We start from the raw sequence: 24,383 nt of genomic DNA, 5'->3' as shown, positions 1-24,383 counted from the left end.
GCGTCTTGTCAAAGGAATGACAAAGTTTTTCAATATTTAGTCTTTTTCTATGCGTTTTTTTCATATTGCCTTATCCTAACTTGCAGTGCATTTGAGCTCTTTCAGCCACCGTACATTTAACTGTTTGAAGTCTCCTGTAAGTTTAAACACTGTAATACAGCGCTTTCTACTCTGCATGCTTTCACCTATGGCTGAGGCTTGCACTGTTTGCTGATGCTGTAAGTCTTCAAGGAGCTGGCAGCTTCAGCTAATCAATTATTCATGAGGGTGAAATCTGTTCGGCCCCTCCCCCGTCATCTTATTATAAGTCTTCCGCATCTTCATCAACTCTTTCACTAGTGCTCGCCTGCCAAAAATGTACACAAGGCACAAATCTCTACTGTACTTCTTATATAGCACAAAGCAGAAGATGAACTGACAGCTGTCTTTAAAGCACACATGAAATAAAGTACACAAAACTAACCATATACTGCTTTTGTTTGCTCACATTACTAGTTTTGTGTTGAACAATTCATATGTGCATGTCAAAAAGAAGAAAAAATAGCTTTGTAGATTACCCTTGCAGTATTTAATCAAAATCTGAAATTGCACTTCCTGTTTGTTTTCATCTCAATTCTCAAATTAGGTCTGTCCGAGGTATTGGGCGTGGCTAACATACTTAACCACACCCCTCCAGCTGTCAGTTTTGACAACAAACAGAAATTGGGAGCAGGAGGAGGAGTCTGTTAGGTTGTAATAACTCTCCCAAAACCATTTTCCCCATCCTTCTGAATGAAATGCCTACTTTACTACATCCAATCAGCTCGCAGTAAAATAAGCCACGCCCACTGTTTTCTCATTAAATATTCTGTTTCGCTAGGAACTGCAGCACAATATAAAAAAAGCCAAAAAAGTGATGCTTGAAAACCAACACCAGGAAAAACATGCAAACTCCACACAGAAATGCCAACTGACACAGCCGAGATTCTTATAATCAAATATATACAGTTGAAGTCAGAATTATTAGCCCACCTAAATTATTAGACCGCTTGATTATTTTTTTCCCCAATTTCTGTTTAACAGAAGGCAGGTTTTTTCAACACATTTCTAAACATAATCATTTTAATAACTTATTTCTAATAACTGATTTATTTTATCTTTACCATGATGACAGTAAATAATATTTTACTATATATATTTTCAAGACACTTCTATACACCTTAAAGGGACATTTAAAGGCTTAACTAGGTTAATTAGGTAAACTAGGCAGGTTAGGGGAATTAGGCAAGTTATTGTATAACAGTAGATTGTTCTGTAGACTATCGAGAAAAAATATAGCTTAAATGGGCTAATAATTTTGTCCCTAAATTGTTCATAAAAAATTTAAAACTGCTTTTATTCTAGCCGAAATAAAACAAATAAGACTGTCTTCAGAAGAAAAAATATTATCAGACATACTGTGAAAATGTCCTTGCTCTGTTAAACATCATTTGGAAAATGTTAAAAAAGAAGAAAAAAATCGAAGGGGGCTTATAATTCTGACTTCAACTGTATATAGTTGATCCAGAACAGCAGAGAGTTATGATTTATGTTACTGTGTTATTACTCATCCATTAGAGTACGTAGGCTGTTGTTATTGTTCCCTGCAGAACAGGTGTTGCTGACTCTGTTTCTCTCTTCTGAAATTACTCACTTGATTTAGTTTTAGCCCTGTCCGAGATACTCAAGTTGTGAGTTATTTTTAAAGCTTCTGCGTTGCTTTTCTTATCTCTGTACAGAAGAACTTTCTTGAAGTTTCTAGAACAGTAAAATAGGATTTTTTTCTTACTGTTTACAGCTCTTTAAGACAAAAGCGAACAACCAGATATTTAAAACAATGCTTTGTGCTTTACATTTTTTTCCTTACTAGGAAGGCATAGAATCGCTATAAATATGTGTTGAAGATATATTCTGACAACGATATATAGCTACAGGATGTGCTGAGGCTGGGACACAGGGCATAGCATGAACACCGAGAGAAGTTAAGACCCTCGATTTGAGTTTGCAACAAAGTATCTGTTGATGCTGCAAAGTGACGCAAGTTGTAAACCTAAACGTAGGCAACAGAAACAGGTAAATACATTCATAATGAGATTAACAGCAAAAGTAAAATATGTATGTATGTAATGCTGTTGAAAACTCGTGAAGAGCTGATAAAATGTGCAAAGGAGTCAAAACAGTGCCACTGAATTGTTAAACACAATTCTTATGCAAACAAACAAGTATACTTGAGCATTCTGTCTATTTTATGATTCTATCTTGTGGCATCACATCTGGTTTTGGTTTTTCAGGGGTTTTGTCCACCTTTTTTGTCCAAGGCTGGCAGTGTTCAAACTTATTCAAGTGAAATACGAACAAAAACACAGCGTTAAAGTGATTGTTGACCCAAACATAACATTTTTATCATCATTTACTTATACCATTGACTTCTTCCAAATCAGTTATATTTTCTGCTAAACTCAAAAAAAGATAACCATTGACTTCCATAGTAGTTGTTTTCCCTATGGATGTCAATGGTTAACGGTTTCTACTTTATACTGTATGTGTATATATATATATATATATATGTATGTGTATATGTGTGTGTGTGTATTTTTTTTTGTTAAAAAAGAACAACAGCAACCTCAATTTAGTTTGGAAGAAGTCGAGGGTGAAAAATGATGCCAGAGTTTATCATTTTTTTTGATTAACTGTACCTTTTAAGCAACACTGCAACTTTGTCCTTCTTGTTGTTGGTAGTTGCAATTTCCTGTTACTAACAAAATATATGTCACTTTTCCGCTCATTGGCATTTCTATATATGTTCATGGTCCTCCAGAGGTCACGTTTTTGGCTGCAGTCATACACTTTATTTCCCTTGTTCTCTTGTTTTCTCTTGAACTTTTAGTTCTTTGTAAAACTCTTATTGTGTAATTTTATGGAATGATCGTAATAATCTAGGAAAGGTCTGTAAAATAACAGTGTTTCTTTGTAAAACTCCTAGTGTGTAATTTTATTGAAGTATTTGATCATAATAATCTAGGAAATGTCTGTAAAATATCAGCGTTTCTTTGTAAATATTTTAATGAAAATATCTGTAGATTTGTTATTTTTGCACTTTATTTCAACAGACATTTTTCCCTAGTTTTATGATTTTTATTTGGCAGCCGTAACTGCCAGTCATTTTATTCAGTTGTTTAATTTAAAAAAAAAAAAAAAAAAAAAAAAAAAAAAAAATATATATATATATATATATATATATATATATATATATATATATATAAATATAAAAATACATTTAAAAGTAAAACTAATTAGGGTTTGCTTTAAAATTACAATAATTAAAAAATTGTTAGCATTGTCATAAACCTTAATATACAATTTATTACTTTAATTTTACATGATTTTAGATGTACTTAAAAAACAGGAAAAACACTGGGTAAATAATATGGGAATTTATTGTATAAAACAGAAAAATTGCTGTCATTTGTCATTAATTGTATAATACATAAAATAACATTCAAGCTGTTAATCTACAGATATTGTTTGTAATTCTTACAGAGTTTTGAATATAATTTAAATAACTGAAAAAATGCTGTATGAATAATACTGTAATTTCCCTGTGTAAAAAACAAAAATGACAGTAATTTGTCTTTAATGATAAAGTACCCAAAATAAAAATCAAACTGGTATTTTAGAAAGATTGTTTGTCATTTTACTCAGTTTTGATTATAATTTGAAATGACAAAAAATTTGGTAAAAGAATTTGAGATATTTTCTGTAAAATTAGTTTTTTTTTTTTTTTTACAGTGTATACATTTATTTATTTATTTATTTATTTATTTATTTATTATTAATAATTTTCTTGTGAGTTTCATTTTACCATTTTTATGTATCGTCCAATCAAGACTGAAATTGAATTCGGTTTTTCTTCCTTCAAGGCAAGCCCGGGGGATGAAATATAGTTTGGTAAACTGGCAGTGGGCTGGTTATAGAGACCAAAACAAAGACAGACGTTCTGACACACATTTTCAAAGCAGAATAACTGACTTTAGCATGATTTTTCAGAGAGACAAAGATGTTCGCATGTTTCTCTAATATCTGCAAACATATGATGGTATTATTATGATTTAGAAGAGTCAAAAGCTTACATACAGCATCTTTAAAAACCTGCTTTCATGTTAACAGCTTACAAAACCTTTTTATTTTTACATTTGATCTGACTTAATGTAAAAGTATGCAGAAAATGCCCCACACACTCACCATAATCTTTGTACTATGCATAATATTTGCATTACAGCTCCAAAATCACCTAAGCTTTAACTCTATCCTGATGTTCTGTCCTCTCGTTGACCGTATTGTCTGACTCTGAGTGTCCTTCAGTCTGCAGTGTAAGAGAATTTGGACATTTTGTGCGAGACTTGTTGAGTTTTACGTGTAAGTGTTGCACACTGTGTGATATAGAAATGCATGAAGGGGAGTGATGGTGAAAGCCTCAGCACATAGATATTGTTGCTCCTAAAGGTTACAGTATACAGTTAAATCTGCACTTTTAATGGATTACTTGCTTAAGGAACATCAAGACACTCCTAAAAGCAAATATAATTGTATCTGCTTCTCATGTTACTGACATAAACACGTGATATTTATGTCAGTTATGATGATGTTAACTAATTTAAGCAGATTAATTTACCCCCCCAAAATGAAAGCTTAATCTGTTACGAGTGACTCATCATATTATATCATCCATCTCATTTTTCATTAAATAATTATTGTATATGGCTCAATGGTTATTAAATGCATTATTATTTTTTTTATACATTTTTGAGGGGATCAGTCACTTAAATGGTAATTGTTAAGATTGGTACTGTGGTATTTGATGACCCTTGTTGTATATACACAAATACACACACACACACACATATATATTATACTGCACAGACTCGATATTCGACCCTTTTTCCTCAACCCTACCCCTAAACCCGACCCTCACAGTAAGCAATCTGCATTTTTACATCTTTAAAATACTTTATTCTGTGTGATTTATGGGCCGTTTTCCACATGGGACCACAGAAATGTCCCCACAAGGTCAAAATGTAGTGATATTGGTATACTCTGTGTGGACTTTTGGCCCCCACACTGTAAGCAATACAAGGCACACACACACATATACTGCACAGACTGTAAATTAAATCACTCTTCCCCAACACTACCCCTAAACCCAAAGCTGATAGGAAACAATCTGCAATTTTATATTTTCAAAATACTTTATTCTGTGTGATTTATGAGCTGTTTTTTGTTATGGGGACCACAGAAATGTGCCCACAAGGTCAAAATGTAGTGATATTGGTATACTCTGTGTTGACTTTTGGTCCCCACACTGTGAGGAATACAAGGCGTGCACACACACACACACACACACACACACACACACATACACATATATATATATATATATATATATATATATATATATATATATATATATATATATATATATATATGTGTGTGTGTGTGTGTGTGTGTGTGTGTGTATTCTGTGTGATTTATGAGCTATTTTTTGTTATGGCGACCACAGAAATGTCCCCACAAGGTCAAAATGTAGTGATATTGGTATACTCTGTGTTGACTTTTGGTCCCCACACTGTGAGGAATACAAGACACAAACACATACTACACAGACTGTATGTACGATCCCTCTTTACCAACCCTACCCATAAACCCAAAGCTGCCATGAAATAATCTGCATTACTATATATTCAAAATACTTTATTCTGTGTGATTTATGAGCCGGTTTCCTCATGGGACCACAAACATTTCCCCACAAGGTCAAAATGTAGTGATATTGGTATACTCTGTGTGGACTTTTGGTCCCCACACTGTAAGGAATACAAGGCACGCGCACACACACACACACACACACACACACACACACAAACACACACACACACACACACACATACACAAACTATATATAAAAAATACTGCACAGACTGTATATTCGATCCCTGTTTACCAACTCTACCCCTAAACCCAAAGCTGACAGTAAACAATTTTTACATCTTTAAAATACTTCATTCAGTGTGATTTATGAGCCGGTTTCCTCATGGGACTGCAAAAATGTCCCCACAAGGTCAAAATGTAGTGATATCAGTATACTTGTGTGGACTTTTGGTCCCAACACTGTAAGGAATACAAGGCACACACACACACCTACATTATACTACACAGACTCTATATTCGATCCCTCTTCCTCAGCCCTACCCCTAAACCCAACCCTCAAAGGAAACAGTCTGCATTTTCACATCTTCAAAATGCTTCATTCTGTGTGATTTATTCCAGTTTCCTCGTAGAAGCCAAACAAAATGTCCCTCCAAGGTCTAAATGTAGTGATATTGGTATACTTGTGTGGACTTTTGGTCCTCACAGTGTGAGGAATACATGCCACACACACACACACACACACACAAACACATTGGGTTTTCATGTTTAATGGGGTCTTAATGATTTCTATGCTGTACAGGCTGTATATTCTGACCTCTTCCTCAAAGCCTCACAGGAAAACATTTCAGTTTTACATTTGCAACCAATTTCTATACGGTTTATGAGCCATTTTCCTCATGGGGATCAAAAAATATAGCCACAAGGTCAAAAAGGACTGTTATTACTACCTTTGGTCCCCACAACAGGATGAATACCAGACACATACACACGCTCAAATGATTTAGCAACACTTTTCTGTCGAACACGTGAGAATCTGGTCAGAAATGCTAGCTCATCTGTTAGCTTATCAATCTCCCTCTGGGTTTGTTTACCTCCTGCACTCTCCTCTCCCCCTTTTCCCGCTCTTTTTTCATGTCTGTCTGCCGCCTCTGATTCAAGCGTAGTCTCTCATGTCAAGAAATGGATGGGACTCTGTTCTCCTCCAAGCTCTGTCGCTCTCTCTCTCTTCATCTGTCTCTCGTTGTCTCTTGACCGCAAAAGTGTGAAGATTTAATGGCTTCTTGTGTTTATGTCGTGTGTCCTTTTAGGCCCACGTCGTTCATCGCTGGCTAATCGATCAGGACAATAGTGTGAGCTCTGAGCTGCCGGATGGCCAGGGAGTGTGGCACTATGATGAAACAGTAAATATCTGCAACATATATCTAAATTTTTATCTATTTATCTATATATATTATACATATACATATTGTATATGGACGTTATCTGTCACTAGATATGCTTTCTGTCATTGTTCGTAGTGTTTTTGGTGTAGTGGTTCTAATGTCATCCGCATTTTTTGTTTATTTTATTCTTTCCCAACTGAAAAAAGCCAGCTTAAACCAGCCTAGGGTGGTTGGCTGGTTTTAGCTGGTCGACCAGGCTGGTTTTAGAGGGGTTTTCACCATTTCCAAGCTGGTTTCCAGCCATTTCCAGCCTGGTCTTAGCTGATCAGGCTGGGAGATGACCAGCTAAGACCAGCTTGACCAGCCTAGGCAGACTGGGAGCCCAGCCAAAACCAGCCATGTCCAGCCTAAACCAGGCTGGTCGAGCTGGTTTTAGCTGGATTTAGCTGGTCATTTTCCAGCCAGACCAGCTAAGACCAGGCTGGAAATGGCTGGAAACCAGCCTGGAAATGGCCAAAACCACTCTAAAACCCCTCGGTCAACCAGCTAAAACCAGCCAACCAGCATAGGCTGGTTTAAGCTGGCTTTTTCAGCAGGGTTGTGAGTTGGCGTTTTTGTTATGTGACGTTCAGTTTAACCAAACTGGTTTTATTTGAGAGTTTGGTATTAGTGTTTGGTGTTCGGCTGGCTTTTATTTTGAAATATCAGTAGTCGTGGTCGTGGTTGTCCAGGTTGGACACGTTTTTGTTTTGTTGTTGTCTTTCTTGGTTCATTTTGGAGATATTTTGAGTTTCGTTTTTGTGATGTGGTGATTCTTTCTTTGCGTTTTTTTTTGTTTCTTAGTGTACTCACAACATTAAAAGAGTCCACGGGCAAAAGAAACATCACGTTGGTAACATGGCCTACATGTTATTATAAACCCTAGGTAGGATACAAGACGGCTATTTTAGGACTTATTTTACCTGTGGGTTCTTGAGTGTACTTTTCACATGTGTTGGTGTGTTACTCACAAGCACTTTTATCATGTGAACACATTTGTATCCAGACACCTTTGCATGCACTGACGTGTGTTGATGTTCATACACTGAGAGCTGAATCTGAGTGGTGAGTGAGGTTCAGTTTGGTTCATCTGTGTTTCTGTGTTCATCTGTGTGTGTGTTCGTGACGTGATAGTGCTCATTTCACAGTGCGTGTGTGTGTGTGTGTCGTGCTGTGGATTTGGTGTGTAGTGTAGTGTTAGTGTCTCCGTCTAAACAATGCTTTGACTCTTTGTGACTCAGGTAAGTCTGCAGTTTTTCCCCAAAGTGTTTTGTACTGTATTTCTCAAACATGATGGCATTTTAGACTTTTTCTACTATTGTTTTCTTTTTCTTTCTTTTTCATGAGGTCAAGGTTGTAGAGAATGGGGTAAGATGTGCCACTGGTCGATATTTTGCTGCCTCCTAAACATATAGCATGCATAACATTTTAGTCAAACTGCCATATAATTACAGAAGAATAAGTCACAGCGGTGGAAATAAGTATCCAAAAAATAAAAATAAATAAATAAAAATTCTAAAGGTGCTGTTGACTTACAATTTTCGGCAGATGTTGATAGCAACCAATCAACAACTAATTAGTTTGCAAATGAAGTTATGTGTATTAAAATGAAATGACATAGGAAAAAAAAAGTATATTGAACACATGAAGAAAGGGAGGTGTAGTTCGGCAGTGAAAGCCCAGACAGCAGCTGAATTTCCTCAGTGGTTCTTCAGCAACCCTCTGCCCTTCCTCAGTGTAAATGAATATCAGCTGCTTCAGTCCAACATCTACATTAGCAGGAGGATGAAGATGACACCAGGGTGGACATTTCAGCAAGACAATGATCCAAAACACAGCCAATGAGACTCTCAGATACTTTCAGAGAAAGAAAATCAAGCTGTAGAATGGCCCGGCCAATCACCTGATCCGAATCCAATAGAGAATACAAAATAAAGCTCAGATTTGATAGACGAGACCCACAGAACCATCAAGATTTTGACACTCTGTTGAAGTCTGTGAGAAACTCACACCTGAGCCATGCATGTGACTTCATTTTCCATATGAGAGGCGTCGTTAAGCTAAGTCAGTAGTCTGGTACATTATTCTTGTGTCATTCCACTGTTATTAAACACAAAAAGTTTCCATATTTTTATGTTTTTATTGTTTGAATCCCATGTCAACAGCTCCTTTAGAAATATTATTCCCTGTAAAAAAAAAGAGGATTTTGAATACCTTTTCCCCCACTGTATATTGTCATTGTATTTACAAATACACACACATTCATTTGTACATATATCTTCATGAGAGCTTTCCAAAATCTTGATTTTTTTTTTAAATACCCAAAAACAAAACATTTTCAAAATACTTCAGAGCCGTTTTCCTCATCGAGATCTATAAAAAAAACCTGTGCTATGGGGCATTTGGTCCCCATAGTGTGAGGAATACAGGGTATAAACACACACATAATAGCCTACAAATTCCTACGTTCATTTAAGTGTAATTCAAGCATACTTCATGCATGTATTCTGAAGCGCAGTATAAAACCCCCTTCAGTCATTGTAAGAAAAGTTGATGATTCAAATCTGTGATTTCTACAATCTTTTCAGTGTATATAAATAAACATTTCTTAAATGTTTGCATGCATGTCTGTATTTATACTGTATATATGTAAAAAATATGCACAGTTCACACACATATATTAATTTTGGACTAATTAAATGCTCGATTTTAATGTCAGTTGATCATTGAAATACTGAAATAAAATAGTTTTTTTCATTCATTCATTTATTCAGTTTCCTTCGGCTTAGTCTTTGGTTTATCAGTGGTTGCCACAGCGGAATGAACCACCAACTGTTTCAGAATATTTTTTAAATAGTCGATGCCCGTCCAGCTGCAACCCAGTACTGGGAAACACCCATTCACAGGTACATACACTACGGCCAATTTAGTTAATCCAGTTCACCTATAGCGCATGTGTTTGGACTGCAGGGGAAACCGGAGCACCCGCAGGAAACCCACGCCAACACGGGTAGAACATGCAAACTCCACACAGAAACGTCAACTGACCCTGCTGGGACTTAATCCAGCGACTTTCTTCTGTGAGGCGACAGTGCTAACCACGGAGCCGGCTGAAATGCGTTTTTATAAGTATCTAAATTTTCATTTTGGAGGACATCTTATCACAAAGTGGCATATTTTACTCCACTCTCCCTTGTTTTAAAATCCCTAATTTATCTGTTCAAACAAGCACAATACACAATATGCAAACTAATCTAGAGGATGTATGGTGTCTGCACTGAAAGTGAGCCACACGAATACTGTATGCATCAAAACTAGGGTACTAACATCATCATCAACAACTCTGTTTACACTGAAACCGACATGATGTGATATGCCTGGGTTCCTGACTATTGTCTTTGGGATATTTTTTATTTATATGAATGTATGATAAGGAGTGTATATAGGTAAGTCTGCCATCAGAGGTTAAATTGTAGTATAATAGAACTTTTCAACTATTTCATGTGGTGTAATTCTACAATAATTGACAAAATACTGATTTGATGTCATTATTGGACGTCAAAATAACGTTGTCCTTAGACGCTGGCTAGACATTGAGTTTTGGTCACCTGACCTAAATTTAACCCTATATTAACGTCTTATTTATTCATCATTTATCAACAAATGTCATCTATTTTTGCTCTTATGTCTTAATGAAGTCGCTGTTTGCTTAAGTAAACGATTGTTCATTAAAAAAGGGGCAAAATGAAAAGCATCATTTATAGTTTAGAGTTCAATCAATTATATTAGAAGTTCATCATGGTTTGAATTGGGTTAATGGAAAGGGTCTAGAACTAGAATTGATTGATGGCAATGGGGATTATGTGCAGGATAACAAAAGGAGGTTGATCCAGGATCCATGTCCTACTTATAATCCAGCATCAAGGGAGCCAGATCAAGTCAACCATGTCTTGATGAGGAAGATAAAGCCGCAGTCTTTAACATCCCATTATTTAATCCTGATCTTGGTTATAGGTCTTCCACGGACTTAATGTTAACTAGCTGGATATTTGGCAAGAATGGTTGCTATGAACATGCTTGCTTCGGAGACACCTCCCATTCATGATTTTACTGCTTTTACTTGAATGCATCGCTCTCTTTTGGAGTAAACTAGTCAATAAAGTTGTCCCTGTGTAAGGGGTGTTTGATGGTGGTATAGGTTGTACATCAGGACTGCTTTTGATAAAATGTCAACATTGAAAAAAAAAAAAGATTTACTTATTTTTTTTTCTTGTTTCTTTTCCAAATATATAAACCATAGTGTAAAAAAATCTGTAATTTTTTGTTTTTTTTTCCCGGCAAAATAACGTCCGTTAAATTACAGAAATTTACCGTAAAATAACAGATATTAATTTACAGAAACTTTGTAAAATAGCGGATATTAAATTACAGAAATTTACTGTACAATAACAGATATTAATTTACAAAAATTTACTGTACAATAACGGATATTAAATGACAGAAATTTATCATAAAATAACGGCTATTAAATTACAAAAATGTACTGTAAAATAACAGATATTAAATGACAGAAACTTATCGTAAAATAACGGATATTAAATTAAAGAAATTCACTGTAAAATAACAGATATTAAATTATAGAAATTTATCGTAAAATAACGAATGTTAAATTGCAGAAATTCACCATAAAATAACGGCTATTAAATTACAAAGATTTACTGTTAAATAACAGACATTAAATTACAGAAATTTACTGTAAAATAACGGATATTAAATTACAGAAATTTACTCTAAATTAACGGATATTAAATTACTGACATTAATCGTAAAATAACGGACATTAAATTACAGAAATGTCCTTATATATAAGCTTTTGGTAAATTTCTGTAATTTGATATTCGTTATTTTATGGTAAATTTCTGTAATTTAGCAGTTGTTATTTTACGTTGCTTTAAAGCTAGCGGAAAAAAAAAAACTAAAATTACGTTGTTTTTTTTACAGTGCAGAGGTGCTCAAACTTTTTCTTATGAAGGGCCAAAAACCATTCTTGATTGAGTGTGGTGGGCCGAAGGTAAATATACCAAACTCTATTTTATTAAGGTTGCCATGGGTAATTTCATAATTTATTTAATAATTAAAAATAACTAGAAAACATTGCTTTATATTAACTAATGCAGTTTTTTTTTACTTTTTAATGAATTTTTTACAGCTAAAAATAATTTATAACAGAATTTATAACAAAATAGATTTACACTAGTCAAGCTGCTCTTGTTTTTGCCTTCATTTGCTCACCGCTGTCTTCTGTATCATCCTTTATGCGTCGAGTGACAGTATTTATATTTTTACAAAATCAGATTCATTTACAAAATTGTATTAAAATTTTAATTTCAGTTAGCTTAAAAAAAAACCTTAAAAAATTACCTTCTCAATCATTCTCACTCTCTTCTCTGGCCCTGTTCAAACTAATAAGTTTTAGTTTTAAAGCACATAGCTTTCACTATGGTTTTGCCTTCCGTTCACACTACCCGAGTTTTCCAACCCTGAAAATGGAGCGTTTTGAAAACGCTGAAGAGGGAGTCGTGGCTGCATCTGATTGGGGCTTTTTTCACAATATTAGGTGCACAAAGTTCAGTCTTGCATCCTTTTCTTAAGTTTAGACGCAAGTTTAATATGGAAAACAAACTCCCGAGGACACATCAGTTAAATCTACACCTGGAACCTTGTACTTTAAAACCTCATACGCATCACTCTGGCTATGTTGTTTCATTTTAACAATGAGATGAAAACATAATAAGGAACTGCCTATTTTCATTTTAATATTAAAAGCTTAACTGACACCAAAAATGTTGAGGCGTCGTGTAGCTGCATATTTATATGACCGTCATCTTCACTGTATGCATATTTATAACAAAACAGAGCCTATATAGCATTACCACCTCCTTTCATTTTCATTGAAGAAGACAAAAAATACTTGTTCTTTTGCTGAATATCAGTTTAATAATCAATAATGGCCATTATAAAAGTATAACAAACAATAAGTTTATACAATATAGGTAAATAAGAGCGAGCAATCAGCCAAATGTGCAGAATCTGTGCAAGTGGTTACATAAATTAATATATTAACTTTTCTGTGCACTCAATCAAAACACGTTGACAAGTGATAGATTCAAGATGATGAGATGAACTAAATATTACGTATAACAGCTATAGTGAGATGAAATCCTGCAGAATATCCTTGATGAACTGACAGACGTGCGCTGCTCTCACGCGGAGAGGTGTGCTCAAAGCACCCGCTGACTGCCTGGAGCTTAGACGTACGCATATGCTGCAGCGCATGTGTGTGGGGTCATGTGATGTGCGCTTTCAGTCAGAGATCTGTTCAGAAACGCTGGGTGAAATACCAGTGTGGACGTGGATCGTTTTCATTCTAAAACGCCATTTCAAAACTAAAGTGTTTTACTGTAAACGGGGCCTCAGATGGCAGGGTGGGCCAAATCAAAGGTTACCATGGGCCAACTTTGGGCATCTCTGATCTAAACATTGTTAAAAATAAAGAAGTGTTTTCTAGTAAAGAACAAAAAATAGTTTTATTTTCAGAAATAAAAAGTCAAATGATATTGTTTCTGTAATTACTGCTACTGACACAGTGATCAGCTGTTGGACTGTTAAAGGTGTATTTTTTTCCTGAGAGTGTATATAGTATGTGGGATGCACATGACAGACCGGTGTGCAGTATGGCGCCAAAGCTTCTTGGCTTTATGACTGGGGAAATGACTGTGTCGTCTATGACGAGGTCTTGGCAAGCATGAGTCTCTTGGCTGGGATGGACATTAGTGTGGTTTTCAGTAAATTCCACCTCAGATGATGGGTGTTTATGCATGCATGAATACATCCAGGCCTTTCCAGGTGATAACTGTACTAAGTGATTTGCCGTCCAGTCAGAATGCAATCGATCCAAATACAGATCCTTTTAGAATTTGAATGAGGAGTTCATGTGGAGATCATGCAGATCTGTCTTAGTAAGTCTTTGGCTCTGTTTTAGCCTGTAATTTATTTAGTGGGAGGTATAGAGAGGGATGTGGAAAGTCACAGTGTTGAATGTTTCCAATAAATCTAGTAGATAACTGATAACAGGTTGGCTATTGTGGGTACATTATATTCTGATATGATGAAATAAGGTTTACTTTTTTAGTAGATGCATATGGATAGAGATATATTTAAATACTTTTATTTCCATATAAAAAGGTAAGAAACTGGTTTATTAATGTGTAGAAATATAAACACCACAGGTTTTCTGTCTTATCAGTACTTTTAAATAAAATTTTAACCAAACGTGAGGTTGATTTGACATTGCAGCAAGTTGCTTATTACTAGCACAGAATATTCATAAACTCATCATCTGCTGTTTGCATTAGTTATCTATGACAAACGCAGTGCCCTCTTGTGGGCATTTGTGGGCAAGATTTACTACTAAATCTTTTTTAACCAGCTATTTGTGTTCTACTAGCTTTTACTTAACCACATGGCAAAATGCTTTTAAATTATGCTATACAATACTATACTATACTATACTATACTATACTACAGTGCTTCTCAACCATGTTTCTGGAGGCTCACCAGCTCGGCACATTTCCATATCTCCTTAACCAAACACACCTGATTCAGATCATCTGCTCATTAGCTGAGACTGCAAGGGCTGTAATGGGTGTGACAGTCAAAGGAGACATCCAAAACATGCAGTGCTGGTGGTCCTCCAGGAACGTGGTTGAGAAACACTGCTATACTATACTATAGTAAACTAATATACTCTATATCTTATAGTATGTACAGCTTTTTTTTGTTTACAAATAAGTGTGTTAATAAATGCTACTGAATGCTAAATACTGTATATAAAACAGACCTCCAAACTGTGATATTAAGGCTTTTTAATGGAATTTAGGCAAAATATCGTTGTCAAATTCCCAATTGTTAAAATTTCTATTAAAATTGCTGAACAGCACTAAATGTGACCTACATATATGCATTATACATAAATATATGCATAAATATAGTATATGGATAGACAGACAGACAGACAGACAGACAGACGGATAAATAGGATGGATGGATGGATAGATAGATAGATAGATAGATAGATAGATAGATAGATAGATAGATAGATAGATAGATAGATAGATAGATAGATAGATAGATAGATAGATAGATAGATAGATAGATAGATAGATAGATAAATATTGTTTTTGTTTAAACTTTTTTTTGTTATGTTTATAGTGATTTCTGGTAGTGAGTTTTGATTTTTAAGACTCCCTTTATAGAAATATATGGGCCAAACATGATTACAAATCTCGTCAGGAATATTCAGAACAAACATTATTTGACACATGACATTTGAAGACTCTATTTTAGCCCCAAAACACAATTTAATTGTCATTTTTAATCTCAATACGTTGCCACTATCCTTCAAATTATAAAAAAAAGATAAAATGTAAAATAAATGTAAACTTATTACAGACTAAATACTGTATATAAAACAGAGCTCTAAATGGTGGCATTAATGACATTAATCACATTTTTAGAAACACAGGCAAAATATTGTTGACAAATTCCCAATTGCTTGGATTTTTTAGAAAATTTGCTAAGCAGCACTAAATGTGACCTAATACATAAATATACACATATAGATAGATAGATAGATAGATAGATAGATAGATAGATAGATAGATAGATAGATAGATAGATAGATAGATAGATAGATAGATAGATAGATAGATAGATAGATAGACGGACAGATGGATAGATGGATGGATGGATGGATGGATGGATGGATGGATGGATGGATGGAAGGACGGACGGACGGACGGACAAACAGACAGACAGACAGACAGACAGACAAATAGACAGACAGACAGATAGATAGATAGATAGATAGATAGATAGATAGATAGATAGATAGATAGATAGATAGATGATAGATAGATAGATAGATAGATAGATAGATAGATAGATAGATAGATAGATAGATAGATAGATAGATGATAGATAGATAGATAGATAGATAGATAGATAGATAGATAGATAGATAGATAGATAGATAGATAGATAGATAGATAGATAGATAGATGGATGGATGGATGGATGGATGGCTGGATGGATGGATGGAAGGACGGACGGACGGACGGACGGACAGATAGATAAACGGACGGACGGACGGACGGACGGACGGACGGACGGACGGACGGACGGACGGACGGACGGACGGACAGACAGACAGACAGACAGACAGACAGACAGACAGACAGATAGATAGATAGATAGATAGATAGATAGATTGATTGATTGATTATTTGATTTTAGGATTTTTTAATACTCATTTATGAAAATAAATGGTTCAAATCCTGTCAGGCATCTTCAGAACATAATTTGACATATTTAGACTCCGTTTAAGCCCCAAAATGCAATTTATTTTTCATTTTTAATCTTAACACATTGCCACCCTCCTTCAAACTAAACAATATATATATATATATATATATATATATATATATATATATATATATATATATATATATATATATATATATATATATATATAATTTGGTCCCAAAACGTTCCTCCACTTCATAAATAACTCTTCAAACAATCAAAGACGAGTGCTCTGAATCCCCCTTTTGATTCGTGAGTCACCTCAAAGAGTCGTTTGATTCACTGTCGCTGTAGTAAATCCCCCAGAGAAACCGACACCATGGAAACCCCAGTCCCGTTCTCAACAAAACACCACAGTTTTAATAGATAACCTGAGTTCTAGATGCACTTTCAGACGTCCACTTCTGCAGCACGCATTTATTTGGGTGAATACCACTGGCATAGATGTGCTTTTCCCAGCGAGGGCCCAGGAGAGAGCGAACGGAGGGGCCTTTTGAGCCTGGGAGTGACAGATCTTTTATTAAAAGAGACTGGGCCCCCTTCAGACACACACACACACACATATATACACACACCATGCCCTCCCCATCCGCGTCTGGGCTATTGTCACCAGGCTTGGTACTCCTGAAGTGCCCCCCCGTCCACCCCTCCAAGGGTCTTTGTCACTGTAAGTCCTTCTGCAGACTGAAACAGTGCCAGAAACCCGCAACACACACACATAACGCGTACTTTTCCCAAAGGCTCATTGAGAAGGGCCCTGTGCTTGTCAGAATGCATCGAGCAGGTCTGCGCAGATCCTGAGCGCTCCGGCCAATGGAGAGAGACTTATGCCATTATCTGGTGTGTGTGTGTGTGTCGATATTGACAGCATTCCTCTGGAGATAAACCTTCTGGCCCCCAAAGCCCTGGCCCCACCCATGTGTGTGTATGTGTGTGTGTGTGTGTGTGTGTGTGTGTGTGTGTGTGTGTGTGTGTCGGGGGAAAGGGGCAGTGCCCAGACCCCTTACACTCAGATAGAGTAACACTGGAAAACACTGAGGTAGAAATAGAGAGAAAGAAAGAGAGAGAGGCTGAGCCGGGATGCCAACCAACACCATCCTTTTTGGAGTAAGTACAACTTTCCTGAAGTCTCCTTCATTTATTTTGTCGTGTTTGTGAAATTTTGCTTCCTGTTGAAAGCTTGGTTATGTTTATAGATAATATTAGTCGATGTTTACACTATTTAAAAAAAGCTGGGTTCCACACCATCAATTTTTGTTGGGTCAACAAGAAGGAATTGGGTTACCTTATTAGTTTTAAACACAATTCACGAATATTTTAAATAAGTAGTTTGAACAAACCTTAATAAGTAGTTTTAAATCCTTCATCAGACTGTTATACAGCATATTCAGGTCATCCGTTTCAACACTTGTATGTAGCTGAGAGGGAAAACTGCACTTTGGGAAAATGTTGTGTTGTGAAATGACATTTAAATGGATTTAAAACTCTGACGAAATCACAACAAATGCTGGTTTCCACGCAATCGATTTGTGTTGGGACAACTTGAAGGAATTAAGTTAGCTTTAACTATTAGTGTTTAATGGATTGAACATAAAACAACTAAGTTGCTGCAAAAAATAAACTTAAAGATTTGTGTTGTTTCAGCTCATTTTAAATAAGTAGTTTTAACAAACAACAAACGTCATTTCTTGAGTGTGTGTGGTGTTTTTAAAGCCCTTATCAGACTATTATATCGGATATTGTCGGAAAATGTGGTGTTGTGAAATGACAAGTGGATTTAAAAGTTTGACAAAATCACAAAACTAAACCAAAACACCTGAAACTGTTATACCGTATATGTACAAAATGCTGGGTTCCACACCATCGATTTGTGTTGGGACAACTTGAAAGAATTAAGTTATCTTGTTTGTTTTTACAAATTAAAGTGGATTAAACATAAAACAATTAAGTTGTTTCCCCAAATATAACCTGAATTGTGTTGTTTCAGCTCATTTTATATAAGTAGTTTGAACAATCCTTAATAAGTAGTTTTAAATCCTTCATCAGACTGTTTACAGTATATCCAGGTCATCCGTTTCAACACTTGTATGTAGCTGAGAGGGAACACTGCACTTTGGGAAAATGTTGTGTTGTGAAATGACATTTAAATGGATTTAAAACTGACGAAATCACAACAAATGCTGGTTTCCACGCAATCGATTTGTGTTGGGACAACTTGAAGGAATTAAGTTAGCTTTAACTATTAGTGTTTAATGGATTGAACATAAAACAACTAAGTTGCTGCAAAAAATAAACTTAAAGATTTGTGTTGTTTCAGCTCATTTTAAATAAGTAGTTTTAACAAACAACAAACGTCATTTCTTGAGTGTGTGTGGTGTTTTTAAAGCCCTTATCAGACTATTATATCGGATATTGTCGGAAAATGTGGTGTTGTGAAATGACAAGTGGATTTAAAAGTTTGACAAAATCACAAAACTAAACCAAAACACCTGAAACTGTTATACCGTATATGTACAAAATGCTGGGTTCCACACCATCGATTTGTGTTGGGACAACTTGAAAGAATTAAGTTATCTTGTTTGTTTTTACAAATTAAAGTGGATTAAACATAAAACAATTAAGTTGTTTCCCCAAATATAACCTGAATTGTGTTGTTTCAGCTCATTTTATATAAGTAGTTTGAACAATCCTTAATAAGTAGTTTTAAATCCTTCATCAGACTGTTATACAGCATATTCAGGTCATCCGTTTCAACACTTGTATGTAGCTGAGAGGGAACACTGCACTTTGGGAAAATGTTGTGTTGTGAAATGACATTTAAATGGATTTAAAACTCTGACGAAATCACAACAAATGCTGGTTTCCACGCAATCGATTTGTGTTGGGACAACTTGAAGGAATTAAGTTAGCTTTAACTATTAGTGTTTAATGGATTGAACATAAAACAACTAAGTTGCTGCAAAAAATAAACTTAAAGATTTGTGTTGTTTCAGCTAATTTTAAATAAGTAGTTTTAACAAACAACAAACGTCATTTCTTGAGTGTGTGTGGTGTTTTTAAAGCCCTTATCAGACTATTATATCGGATATTGTCGGAAAATGTGGTGTTGTGAAATGACAAGTGGATTTAAAAGTTTGACAAAATCACAAAACTAAACCAAAACACCTGAAACTGTTATACCGTATATGTACAAAATGCTGGGTTCCACACCATCGATTTGTGTTGGGACAACTTGAAAGAATTAAGTTATCTTGTTTGTTTTTACAAATTAAAGTGGATTAAACATAAAACAATTAAGTTGTTTCCCCAAATATAACCTGAATTGTGTTGTTTCAGCTCATTTTATATAAGTAGTTTGAACAATCCTTAATAAGTAGTTTTAAATCCTTCATCAGACTGTTTACAGTATATCCAGGTCATCCGTTTTAACACTTGTATGTAGCTGAGAGGGAACACTGCACTTTGGGAAAATGTTGTGTTGTGAAATGACATTTAAATGGATTTAAAACTGACGAAATCACAACAAATGCTGGTTTCCACGCAATCGATTTGTGTTGGGACAACTTGAAGGAATTAAGTTAGCTTTAACTATTAGTGTTTAATGGATTGAACATAAAACAACTAAGTTGCTGCAAAAAATAAACTTAAAGATTTGTGTTGTTTCAGCTCATTTTAAATAAGTAGTTTTAACAAACAACAAACGTCATTTCTTGAGTGTGTGTGGTGTTTTTAAAGCCCTTATCAGACTATTATATCGGATATTGTCGGAAAATGTGGTGTTGTGAAATGACAAGTGGATTTAAAAGTTTGACAAAATCACAAAACTAAACCAAAACACCTGAAACTGTTATACCGTATATGTACAAAATGCTGGGTTCCACACCATCGATTTGTGTTGGGACAACTTGAAAGAATTAAGTTATCTTGTTTGTTTTTACAAATTAAAGTGGATTAAACATAAAACAATTAAGTTGTTTCCCCAAATATAACCTGAATTGTGTTGTTTCAGCTCATTTTATATAAGTAGTTTGAACAATCCTTAATAAGTAGTTTTAAATCCTTCATCAGACTGTTTACAGTATATCCAGGTCATCCGTTTCAACACTTTTATGTAGTTGAGAGGGAACACTGCACTTTGGGAAAATGTTGTGTTGTGAAATGACATTTAAATGGATTTAAAACTCTGACGAAATCACAACAAATGCTGGTTTCCACGCAATCGATTTGTGTTGGGACAACTTGAAGGAATTAAGTTAGCTTTAACTATTAGTGTTTAATGGATTGAACATAAAACAACTAAGTTGTTGCAAAAAATAAACTTAAAGATTTGTGTTGTTTCAGCTCATTTTAAATAAGTAGTTTTAACAAACAACAAACGTCATTTTTTGGTATTTTTAAAGCTCTTGTCAGACTATTTTGTCGGAAAATGTGGTGTTGTGAAATGACAAGTGGATTTAAAAGTCAAGTCAAGACAAAATCACAACAATAGTTTGAACTAAACCAAAACACCTGACAACTATTATACCGTATATGTATAAAATGCTGAGTTTCACACCATCGATTTGTGTTTTTACTACTTGAAAAAATTAGGTTAACTTATTAGTTTTTTTCAAATTAAAGTGGATTAAACATAAAATAATGAAGTTGTTTCCCCAAATATAACCGGAATTGTGTTTCAGCTCAGTTGAAATTAGTAGTTTGAACAAACCTTAATAAGTAGTTTTAAATCCTTCATCAGACTGTTATACAGCATATTCAGGTCATCCGTTTCAACACTTTTATGTAGTTGAGAGGGAACACTGCACTTTGGGAAAATGTTGTGTTGTGAAATGACATTTAAATGGATTTAAAACTCTGACGAAATCACAAATGCTGGTTTCCATGCAATCGATTTGTGTTGGGACAACTTGAAGGATTTAAGTTAGCTTTAACTATTAGTGTTTAGTGTATTGAACATAAAACAATTAAGTTGTTGCAAAAAAACCCAGAAGAATTGTGTTATTTCAGCTGATTTTAAATATGTAGTTTGAACAAGTCAAAGTCAGCTTTATTGTCAATGCAATCACCTGTACAGGACATATAGAGAATGGAAATTACGTTACTCTCAGACCCTAGGTGCTTAACATAATATTAATACAAAAAGTAGAGTTTTAAGAAAGAATTTACAATAAATACAATTATACATAAAATGTAATCTAAATATATACATAAAATGTAGTCTGAAGAATAAAAAAAAATAACATTTGTCACCAATACAATACAATGACATTGATATTTAACATGACATAGGATGTTAGCAAGGACATGTTTAATTTTTTTTCCACACTTTTAAAGGTGTGACCAGATTTATTTGGTTTCTTTCGGCCAATTATTATTCAATATTTTATTGTTCAGATATTAAATTAATGATGTGCATTCATAAAGCAGCTAAAAAAGTTTTAATACAGACGTTCAAATGGTGTTTTCACAATGCTCTTTGTTTTGCTATTCGTGGAGCAACCATGAAACACCTTGGGTTATAAATGTCTGTTTTCCGCTGATCCTCTAAAACAAGAACTCAAACATGGAACTGTGTCCTTGTTACACTGCAGTTACACAAACAAGCACTGGGTATTATTATTTTAAAACATGTAGTTATGTTTATTCCTTGCTTGAAAATAATGCATAATTAACTTTTATAAGTAAATGCATGCAACATAATAAGGAGAAATTGGAAAAAAGTTGGGTCAAATTAAATTTTAAGGTGTTTTTGTTACAGTGTAACTATTTATTTAACTAATGAGTAACATGAATTGATTACATGAACTTACTGTTAGGTTAGTTGCATGTAAATGTTGCAAAATAGTTATTTGTAATTACCATAGTAAGCACACAGAACATGAGAGGACACCTTAAAGGGGTTGCCAGATGTCGCAGAAAGCTGTATTTTGTTTAGAAACTTTGTACTTCCAGCTGTTTGTTGCCAGATCTTCAAAAATATGTGAGTATTAAGTGAAAATAGCAAGAAATGTACAATTTAGGTTTTGTTGTTACTTATGCAGACATCAAAATGACAACTTCGGGGTTTGTTGTTTATTTAGCTATTATTACTGCATACATACCTTCTTATCTTTAACAATTGCAATAGGTATCCGGTTGCCAGATCTTCAAATAATACATGAATATTAAATATAATTCATGTGTTTGTTGTTTACTTTATAGTAGTTACGATTACAGAAATACCTTTATGTCTTTTAACAACTACATCAGATTTCTGGTTGCCAGATTTTCATGTAATATGCAAAAATCAGTGAAAAGCAACTTAAAGTAACGTAAAACGCACAAATGACATTCAAAAAGTCTGTGAAAAGTAACATGCAATGCACCTTTAACAACTATACAGTTGATTTCTGGCTGCCAAATCTTCAAATAACATTCAAAAAGTCAGTGAAAGGCAACATAAAATGCACATTTATTATGTTACCTACATCAAAACGGTCATATGTTGTTTATTTAGTCGCAGGCAATACTGCAGACATATCCTCTTATCTACAGTAGATTAATGGTTGCCAGATTTTCCTATAATATGCACAAATCTGTGCAAAGCTACTTAACATAAAATGTGATTTATTATTAATTAAGCACACATTAAAGCTATCATTCAAGAGATTTGATGTTTATTTAGTTGCAAATATTACTACAGACTTACCATTGCATCTTTACCAACGACACAGTAGATTTCTGGTTGCCAGGTCTTCAAATAACATTCAAAAAGTCTGTGAAAAGTAACATAAAATGCATATTTATTATGTTACTTGCATCAAAGCGGTCATTTGTTGTTTATTTAGTTGCAGTGAATACTCCAGGCATACCTTATCTTATCCACAGTATGTACCTGGTTGCCAGATCCTCACATAATCCACCAAACGTCAGTGTTGAGTAACATGTAACATAAAATGCACATTTATAATGTTACCCACGCACAGATTTAAATGCATTCCATTCATCTCTCTTAGTTAATAGTATCAGACTATTTCTATTCCGGTTAGTTTTAGTTTTCCACAGCAGTTCCTGTTAATAAAAACATTACATACATTTCATTACATACAACTACTGATGTTTTTGCATAACAATGCATCATCTGAACGTACAGTGTGACTTAGAAGCGAGCAAGGACCGCTGTTTCAAAACAAGAACTGCAAATCAACTGCAGACTTCCTGCTTTTAGTCATGCAGGACTTAAAACACGTACAATTACACACCAAATGCAACGCAATAACAAGAGCACGCTGTATTTTATATGGCTCTTCGCTGTGGGAAACACTCCACCTGCTCTTACATGAATGCATTTAGCTCTGATGGATTGTCAGTGTGTGTTTGTCTGCTTGTTTCATCTGTGTGTGTGTGTGTGTGTTTCTAAGTAGAGGTGAATGTGGAGTCTCTGGCGGATGCAGTCATAAACACACACACTGCAGTGTTGCGTCTCAGTGATGATGTCATCCTGTCTGCTGCAGTCCTTTTGCTCTGAGAGAGGGAAAGAGAGAGACTAACACTTCCACTGCTAACAGGATTATTCATCTGCATTCATAATATTAAAAAAGCCATATTAACCATTGCATTAACTATCATATTTGCACTAAAGAATCAACAGAACTCTAGTGAATATCTGTAGCGCTTTAAGATGTCATTTCCAAGTAAATATCAATCACAACAGCTTGCCGATCAAATCATGCAATATTAATAGGAGGTTTAGATTTCGGGAGATGTTCATTGTTTATTCATGCTTTATTTCTTTACGGGGGTCTCTATCTTCCACTTGGAGCTGCTTTTAAAGCGGGG

General features: G+C 34.8%; 1 protein-coding gene across 49 annotated transcripts in view; it reads left to right on the top strand.

The window, feature by feature from the left end:
* Nucleotides 1-24,383, top strand: part of ank1a (ankyrin 1, erythrocytic a) — a 222,930-nt gene that overhangs the window by 59,383 nt on the left and 139,164 nt on the right. For 17 of the 49 annotated variants that reach the window (NM_001442989.1, NM_001442988.1, XM_087251780.1 and 14 more), the window contains 1 exon segment: nucleotides 7,029-7,121. The exons of 15 other annotated variants lie outside the window; for them this stretch is intronic. In NM_001442989.1, the coding sequence (NP_001429918.1) occupies nucleotides 7,029-7,121 (93 nt within the window). 49 annotated transcript variants of the gene reach the window in all.

Source organism: Danio rerio, chromosome 5 (assembly GCF_052040795.2).
Source record: "Danio rerio strain M-AB ecotype USA chromosome 5, GRCz13ab, whole genome shotgun sequence".
Lineage (NCBI taxonomy): Eukaryota > Metazoa > Chordata > Actinopteri > Cypriniformes > Danionidae > Danio > Danio rerio.
Note: the sequence above shows the minus strand (reverse complement) of the source record. Positions and strands in the feature narration are given on the sequence as shown.